The following is an 8,880-nucleotide window of genomic DNA, read 5'->3' on the forward strand; positions in this document are numbered from 1 at the left end:
GCAGAATTGATACAAAATGTTAAACCAGATCTTGATGTACTGTCGACAAAATGATGTGTGTGTCAGCACTTACAGAGAGGAAGGTGGCCAACCTGGGGAAGGGGGCAATGGGCGTGGGGCATAGATGGGCAGAGGCAAAATACTGAGAGAGATTGGGGAATGCAGGAGTCGGGAGGGGTGACCTCACGCAGCTCAAAAGTATAACTGTGTAGTAGTTTGAATAATCATCACTTCAATTGCTTTTTGCAATTGGGGTCCTTTCTTGCAAGATCGTAGAATAAATTGTCTTGTTTCCAGCTTTGGTGGTCTCGTCTAAATTTTATTGAATTTTGTTTCTAACAAACTGGCCACGGAGCAGGTCGCCGTGTGCGTGATGTCTGTTCCAGAGCTCCTTCCTGGTGATAGTGGCTGTGAACAGTTAAAGAGCAAGAGAATTGATAAACAGATTAAAAGAGCCAAATGGAGACTTTTTCTGAGGCAGTACCCTGTATCATTTTAATTGCTTACTGACACATTTTAAACATGCAGAAAATATTCTTTTTCTGTGTTGTTTGTTGTAGGTCCGTAATTATGCCAGCTGACCAACATCCAAGTAGAATTACCTTGTTTAAGAGGGAGAAGGATACTGTGTACCGCATCCCCTCACTCCTCTACCTCAAGGAACACAACATTTTTTTAGCCTTTGCAGAGGAACGAACATCATTCCACGATGTGGATGCAAAGCGTCTGGTGATGAGGAGAGGCTCGTTTATCAGAGGAACAGTGAAGGTATGCATCGTCCACAATCAAGATGGTGTCCTAATCATCTCCCTCATCCACCGTCCGGACACGCCTTGGCGTGCCCATTTGCCACCGGGCGGTGGGGATCCCCAGTGGAGGGCTCTCTACGCGGGAGTCCTCCCCCTTTCTCTCGGGGATCTGGGGTGGAGGGTGTTGCACGCAGCAGTCCCCTGCAACCGCAGATTGCGGTGATTCACGGACTCCCAGCCCAACTGCTTGTTCTGTGGTGCTGTGGAGTCCGTGGACCACGTGTATATTGGGTGTGGGCGTCTGCACTCCCTTTTTGATTTTCTAAAAAAAACCTTCTCTCATTTTGGTTGCACTTCAGTCCCGCGCTCCTGATCTTCGGGCACCCGGTACGGAGGAGGGAGGGCAGGTCTGAAGACCTCCTCATGGGTCTGCTCCTGGGCCTGGCCAAACTGGCCATCAACAGGTCCAGGCAGCGGGCCGTGGAGGGGGTCGTTAGGGCCGACTGCCTGCCCCTCTTCCGCGGTTACGTTAGGGCCCGGGTGTCCTTGGAGAAGGAGCACGCGGTGTCCACCAACACCCTGGAGTTGTTCAGGGAGAGGTGGGCGCCGCAGGGAGTGGAGTGCATCATTTCTCCCTCCAACTCTATTTTGATTTAGTCCCTGCCCTCCCCTTCATTGTTTGATCACACAGCACTGCCCTTTGATGTGAAGGGCAGTGTTTGTCACTGACCACTCGGGTGTTTCCTTCCTTCCTGGTGGTGGAAATTGGGAAAAAATAAATAAATAAACAGAAGTGTTACACATGCTGTTCACTCTGAGAGCTGGCTCTGAGGGAGCTGAATTAGTGTCAAGGACTCTCCACGTGTAAATAAAGGAAAGAAAAAGAAAAGATGTTGTCTTAATCAGTTCAAAATGGCACAGGAACGTTTTGAAACAAAGAGAAAAAATGGACTGAATACCTTCTAGCCAATGCCCAGACACCCCATCCCTGCATATGTCCTGTCCCACTGGTAGGACAGAACCATTAGAGATGGTGGCACAGTGGTAGTCAGTTAGTGAGGGAGTTGCTCTGGGAGTCCTCACTATTGACTCCATGAAGTTTCCTGACACTAAGTCAAACATGGTGGCATAGATGGGTTTGTATTTGGTTTAGTCAGCCTGGGGCACAACCCTCTGTGGACAGTTTGAGAATTGAATTCTGTTTTAAAAAGCTGTAAATAAAAATCTGATCTCAGAAGCTGGTTCACTGATAGTTTTCAGGGAAGGATACCTGCTGTCCCTCTCCCAGCCTGGGTCTATGTGTGTGTCTAAAGCATTGAACAGTTCGGAAGTGACTTTGTGGGACTCACCGTCACCTGCTTAAGTCTGATTTGAGACTGGCAGAAAATGCTTACCTTATCAACTGGTTCTACATCCGTTTTTTTTTTAAAATTAAAATTTCCAAAGCGCACCCTGAAATTTCTTAGCTCAGTAAATATCCAAAAACGCAGCGATCATCCTCAGACCGACGACTGGAGCAGTTACAAAATATGGGCTGGCTTTGTCCTTAAAAAAAAAAATCAACCTGGCTCAGTTTATACCCCCAGGGGTTAGGCAGGTTCCTACCCTTGCCCTGCCTGGCATTCCGTAACTCAAGGTTTAACACCGTGAAGTGACACCGTTTTTTTTGCAGTTCATGTGAAAGGAGGTTCAGCCCCAGTTTTTCAGGGTAACTGAGAAGGGCAATGAATGCCAGTGTTGTTAGGATCATGTTTTAGGCCAGTGCCCCTCAGGTTAAACCTGAGCAATGGTCTCGCATTAAACATCCCATTGTGGTTCCAGATTCCTTAAGCAATGGCATAGGAGGTCAGTTAATACACACAAGTACTAATTTAACAATCTGTCCTTGATATAATTGGGTTTCAATCCCTGTTTACCCCATAGACAGCATCCGTCACAAAACCTCACATAAATACCTTCCCTGTCCTCCCTCAACAATAACAAGCAGATGAGGCAACTGGGAATTAGGAACACTGATCACAGGAAGGGCGAGGAGAGAGATTGGAGAAGGAGAATATTGTAGTAATCATAGAGAAGGAGAGAAAAATCAGAATGAAGAGGAGATCAGAGATCAAGAGAGATGAGAGAGAGTGACGAATTAAGAAAGATTGGAGAGGAGAGAGATCAGAAAGAGCAATCAAAAAGGAGAGAGATCAGAAATGAGTGATTGGAGTGAGGGGAGACAAAGACATTGGAGAAAATAGAAATTAGGAGATGGAATTTGTGAGATCAGAATTGAAACTGAGATTGATTGGCCTGGGAAGAGAGAGATTGGAGGCTGGGGGTTAAGAATGAGACGGGGAGGGTGGGGAGATATCTCTGGCAGCATGATCACTGGGGTTGGGTGTATTTGGGGAATTGTGAATTTGACAGAAATGTGGGTGAATGGCAGCTGCTGGAGGAGTTTATTGTGGAAGGGTTGACACTGATTGTTGCAATGTGCTCACAACAGCCTGTGATAACAATGCTGGCTGTGGCAGATTAACCAACTGTATCCCCTACCCAGCCAAACTCCTTTGAGCTCAATCCTGACTGCTTCAGCCCACTTTACCTCTGCACCGTCTGTGGAAAGAGCTGTGTCTGATCTTGTTGTGTTTTTGGTTCCTAGTGGAAGGACATGATACCACTGAAGATGGCCATGCTGCCTGGGTATCGGACAATGAACCCGTGCCCAGTGTACGAGCGGAAGTTTGGAGTGATTTACTTGTTCTTCACCTGCATCAAGGACGGTGTCACAGAGCAGCAGCAGATCTGGTGGGGTAAGAACGTGGCCAGGCTGTGCTATGTGCTGAGCCGAGATGCTGGAGTCAGCTGGACACAGCTGACAGATCTGACTGACACAGTCCTCGACAGCCGGCTCTGCCAATGGGCCACCTTCGCGGTGGGACCCGGTCATGGTGTGCAGACACAACAAGGGAGGCTCATCATCCCTGCTTATGCCTACATCATCAGCCGGAGATGCTGCCTGATCCCGCCTAAATTCTTCACACGCCCGCACTCTTTCTACTTCTACAGTGACGACAGTGGAGACAACTGGAAACTGGCAGAACCAATAACGGAGTGCCCAGCAGTGGAGTGTGAGCTGGCAGAGATTACCATCACTGACAGCTACCATCTACTGTACTGCAATGCCCGAACACAAAGGAGGCACAGAATGGAAGCATTGAGCCTGGACCCTGACCACTTTGAAATTGTCCGCTTGGCGCAGGGACTGCCAGAATCGAAGGATGGCTGTCAGGGCAGCGTGGTGAGTTTCCATCACTCAAACCCAGTCACCGTTTCATCCAGCAAGTCAAAACCTGGGCAGACTGGCACAGTGGTTGAGATGTCCTGGCTCCTGTACACTCACCCAACAGGTGAACCTTGCTGTTTTTATCACAAACGCAATCGGACTAACCTGGGCGTCTACATCAACCTGATGCCCCTGAAGCCTAAACAATGGTATGGACCATGGATCATCCAGGCTGGACCTAGTGGTTACTCTGACCTGGTGTACCTTGATGGGATGGGAATCTTTGCTTGTTTGTATGAATGTGGTATCTCCAAATCCTGGGAACAAATTGCTTTCTGTCTGTTTACCATCGATGAGGTAATGGAAAATATCTTTTAATCGCATAGCCATTATAAGATTGACAGAAAGTGAGGACTGCAGATGCTGGAGATCAGAGCTGAAAATGTGTTGCTGGAAAAGCGCAGCAGGTCAGGCAGCATCCAAGGAGCAGGAGAGGGCTTATGCCCGAAACGTCGATTCTCCTTCCTCGGATGCTGCCTGACTTGCTGCGCTTTTCCAGCAACACATTTTCAGTTAAGATTGACAGAAGGCCAATTGTTGCACTGCCTTCTAGAAGTAACGTCCATTTGGAAATAGCCCTCCATGTCCCAAGTATTAATATGTGGGCCACGTGAGAGTGAGTGCCTGTGACAGAGTCGGGGGCTACGTGTTTGTGTTTGAACTGGAGGAATGTGTGCACAGAAGAGTCGGACATGTGTTAGGGTTAGGGTGAGTTTTAGGTTGGTGTGTCAGAGGTTTGGACATGTATGTGTAAGTTGTTTGGGTGTTTGAGAGTTGTGGGGAAATATATGATTTGGGTGTGAGAAGGTTAGGGGATGTGGGTTTTTGAATTGGAGGGGTGTGCAAGAGAGACAGTTGGAGGGATGTGTGAAAGATAGTGAGTTGTGGGGTGAGTGTGTGAGAGAGATGGAAAAATCACAGCAGCAGATTATAGTCCAGGAGAGTGAGGGATACATTCCTGATGAAAAGTTTATGCTTGAAACATCGACTCTCTTGCTCCTTGGATGTTGTTCTTTTCCAGCACCACATGTTTTGACCGGGTTATTAGTCCTTCACCAGGCAGCTCGAAAAGCTTGTACTTCCAAATAAACCTGTTTTTAACTTTGTTCACCTAGTCCACCTCCGCATCATGTGTGAAAGAGAGTTGGGGGAGGTGTGTGAGAGAGACAGACAGAGAGTTGGAGGTGTGTGAGAGAGAGAGTTGGAGGGGTGGGTGAGTGCCCCTGAGAGAGTTGGAGGGGTGTTTGTGCATATGTAGGTGTGTCTTCATGTGGGCGTGTATTAGATGGAGATGTTTAGGTATGAATATCAGCCCAGCACTGGTCAGGCAAATATTGCACCTCTCACAAATGTTGAAAGAGGGATTTGGGAATATATTGAACATTTCCCAGATCTTGGTAGCAGCCTTTGCTCAGGAGGAGGAGGAGGAGATCCACCACTGGGCTAAGTGCACTATCTCACATTCAACAAACTATAGCAGCAAGTCAGTCAACAGGAGTCTAATGTACAGAGCACATTGCCGTGCTGCCGAGAGACCTGGACAGTGTATCCATCACACAGCGGGAGGATATGGGCCAAGAGCAGGCAGAATGATCATTTGGATCATGTTCAGCACAACGTTGTGGGCCAAAGGACCTGTTCCTGTGCTGTACAGTTTCTATGGTTTAATGTAATACAAAGATTCCCCCAGCAATTCCTTCACTGCATTTTCTGGATTGTGGGAGGATCACTGAATCAGTGCTTCTTGAAACCTGCTCCACAGTATTTCAATAAAAATCGACGATCGTCAACCTGGCACTCTGCAAATCGGATAGCCACCATTCCTGGCAGTCTCGTTTTCTCAGCTCCTAAATGCCCACCTCGGAGGACAAAGAGGTCACCACAAAGACAGGTGATATCTCTCATTTGAAACACAGCAGCATCGACAGTAATGACTGGGAGGCGACAACTTGTTTATCCAACTGGATCAGTCTCGATGCCTTAATGAGGTAGAGAGGCGACAGACATGCAAGGGAAAGAAAGTAAATTCTGCTCTTAACCTCCTAGGTCATCAGTCCTCATCTGTCTAAGGACATATAGATCAAAAATTAGCCTTCACGGTCACTTAAACGTAATGGCAGAAACCAGCAACCCTGCTAAAGTTCACCCTCAAATCGAGGAACAGCCAATCACAGAATTGCATGAGAGTAGAATGTCCATGTGAAAATTTGTGATTGTGTGTGTGTGTAAGTGCAGTGTGTGATTGTTTGAAGGTGTGAGAGAGTTAGTCAACAAAAGTGTGGTTGAAGTATGTTAATTATTAATATTTGAACATGAGTGTATGTGAGCATGGAAGGGTGTGAAAGACAATGTACATGAATGCAGAAATTCCCATGTATGCTTCTGTGTTCCTGATTCAGCGTGTGTACTATGCAGGTATGTAAATGTGGGAACCTGAGTAGGAGTTTGGGATTCACAGCAAATACTGGCCCAGATGACAACACCTATATCCATGAACAACTAAATAAAACACCCACAGCAGTGTGCTTTAATCTTAAAGCCTTCTGAAATAGCCAAGCAAGCCATTCAGTTTTAAAAGTATTCCAGTATTTTGTTTTAATATTATTCCAACTTATGTGAGCACTGGCTGTCTTGTATGGCACACAGCACATATATAAGCTTAGTTTTAGGCATAAACCTAGATTTTTGATTGATAGATAAAAGAGCTATTTTAAATTGTTTTCATGGGATGTAGGTGTTACTGGCATTTATTATATCCATGAGAAGATGGTGAGCTGTCTTCTTGGAACATTGCAGTCTATTTGCTTTACATAGCCCTATGGTGCTGTTAGAAAATAGTAGTCATCAATGTATATCGCCACTTCTGACCTTATGACAGAGGCAAGGTCATTAATGAAGCAGCTGAAGATGGTTGGGCCATGGACCCTACCCTGAGGAATTCCTGCAGAGATGTCCTGGAGCTAAGATGACTTACCTGCCAACAACCACAAACGTCACCCTATGTACCAGTATGACTCCAGCCAGTGGAGAGTTTACCCCGATTCCCAGGCTAAGATGGATCATTGACTCAGAACCTAGCTGAAGACGGTTACAAATGCTTCGTCATTGCTTTTTGCCCTGAAGTGCTGGCCTCCCCCATCATTGAGGATGGGGATATTTGTGGAGCCGCTGCCTCCAGTGAATTGTTTCGTTGTCCACCACTGTTCATAACTGGATGCAGCAGGACTGCAGAGTTATAGATCTATTCATTGGTTGTGGAATCACTTTGCCCTATCTATTATCTGCTGCTTATGCTGTTTGGCATGCTCTTTGGTAGCTTCTGCAGCTTTGTTTTGGGTACAGGTTATTCCGGTATAACACAGGCTTTGTCAATGCCATTTGGCTGTAACATGATTGATTAATTGTGGACATTGTTTGGATAACGCAAACTTTCTACTGAACAGGTATAACGAGTTTCTATAATGATCTTCGACAGAGTGAGGTTGCAAAGGAACAAACCCGTTGTGTTTTTGTGGAATGACCTCTATGTCTGGTGTTGCTCCTGCATGCCAAGCTGCACTCTCCATTAAACTGAGTTGGTCACCTTGCCTGATGGGAAGGGTTAAGCAGAGGACTACAATTCTGCTGCTGATGGCCCTCAGTACCTCACAAATGCCAATTTTAAGCTGCTAGATTTTTAAGAATCTGTCGCTTTTAGCACAGCGAGGGCACCGTCCAACATGGAAAGTATCTACAAGCTCTGTGAGGTAGTCCCTCCTACCGCTCCTCTCATGGACAGATATATCTGCAAGAGGGAGGTTGGTGAGGCTGAGGTCAAAGTATGTTTTTCCCATTTGTTGGTCCCCTCACCACCAGCTGCAGACCGAGTCTTGCAGCAATGTCCTTTAGGACCCGACCAGCTAGATCAGTGGTGCTGCTGCTGCTGAGCCACTTACCTACCTTCCCCCCTGCCCCTCCCCCCCGGCTCACAGCCTCATTCCAGATGGAAATGTCAACTCTCCTGTTCCTTGGATGCTGCCTGACCTGCTGTGCTTTTCCAGCAACACATTTTCAGCTATGATCTCCAGCATCTGCATTCCTCACTTGCGCCTGGTATCTTAGAACACATCTGCTTTACGCAAGACTGAAAATCTGATGCAAAATTAACCAACGAAAATAAATGAAGCACAAAAATAAGTATTTATAATTTGTGTCAAGTAACCAACAAATTTGTGCCTGTTTTAAAATACACTAAAAAACAAAGAATAAAGAGAATTACTTTTTCATGTGCAATGGTGTACACCAGTTTCAGTTGTTAAATCATTTAAAAACATTTATGAAGGTGTCTGCTGCTGTCTTCATACCTAATCCTTGATATCTCTCCCAATGCAATCATTCCTCATGCTTTAATAGTGACAGCAGTTTTTCAATTATAAATAACTATACAATACTGCCTACATCCACAAAGGACACTCGAATAAAGACCTACAATCTCTCAAAACAGTATGACAAGCACCTGCGCCTCGAACAGGTCGATTAATCACTGAGACAGAGCCGCACTATCGAGGGGTCAGTCATCAGTCACACAGTGACAGAGCCGCACTATTGACGGGTCAGTCAGTCGGTCGGTCACACAGTGACAAGGCCGCACTATCGAGGGGTCAGTCAGTCAGTCGGTCGCACAGTGACAGGGCCGCACTATCGAGGGGTCAGTCGATCACACGGTGACAAGGCCGCACTATCGAGGGGTCAGTCGATCACATGGTGACAGGGCCGCACTATCGAGGGGTCAGTCATCAGTCACACAGTGACAGAGCCGCA

General features: G+C 46.6%; 1 protein-coding gene across 2 annotated transcripts; it reads left to right on the top strand.

The window, feature by feature from the left end:
- Positions 1-561: 561 nt before the first annotated feature.
- LOC122551182 (sialidase-3-like) lies at positions 562-8,352 on the top strand. 2 transcript variants are annotated; one of them, XM_087988473.1, is made up of 3 exons: positions 562-768; positions 3,397-4,377; positions 6,959-8,352. In XM_087988473.1, exons 1-3 carry the CDS (start codon positions 571-573, stop codon positions 6,971-6,973), a joined length of 1,194 nt encoding a protein of 397 aa, XP_087844599.1. In that variant the 5' UTR covers positions 562-570; the 3' UTR covers positions 6,974-8,352. The 2 variants fall into 2 exon arrangements, with proteins under 2 accessions (XP_087844599.1, XP_043548755.2); XM_043692820.2 differs by lacking the exon at positions 6,959-8,352 and having other exon boundaries at positions 3,397-4,465.
- Positions 8,353-8,880: the final 528 nt, after the last annotated feature.

Source organism: Chiloscyllium plagiosum, unplaced genomic scaffold (assembly GCF_037043375.1).
Source record: "Chiloscyllium plagiosum isolate Xiang-an unplaced genomic scaffold, Cpla_swu_hap1 HiC_scaffold_6, whole genome shotgun sequence".
NCBI classification, from domain to species: Eukaryota; Metazoa; Chordata; class Chondrichthyes; order Orectolobiformes; family Hemiscylliidae; genus Chiloscyllium; species Chiloscyllium plagiosum.

What these genes read in the sequence shown, in the direction of transcription:
- LOC122551182 (XM_043692820.2), top strand. Translation starts at nt 571, where the DNA reads ATGCCAGCTGACCAACATCCAAGTAGAATTACCTTGTTTAAGAGGGAG. An exon ending in TTATCAGAGGAACAGTGAAG is followed by an intron (nt 769 to 3,396) that starts GTATGCATCGTC and finishes TTTGGTTCCTAG; the next exon opens with TGGAAGGACATGATACCACT.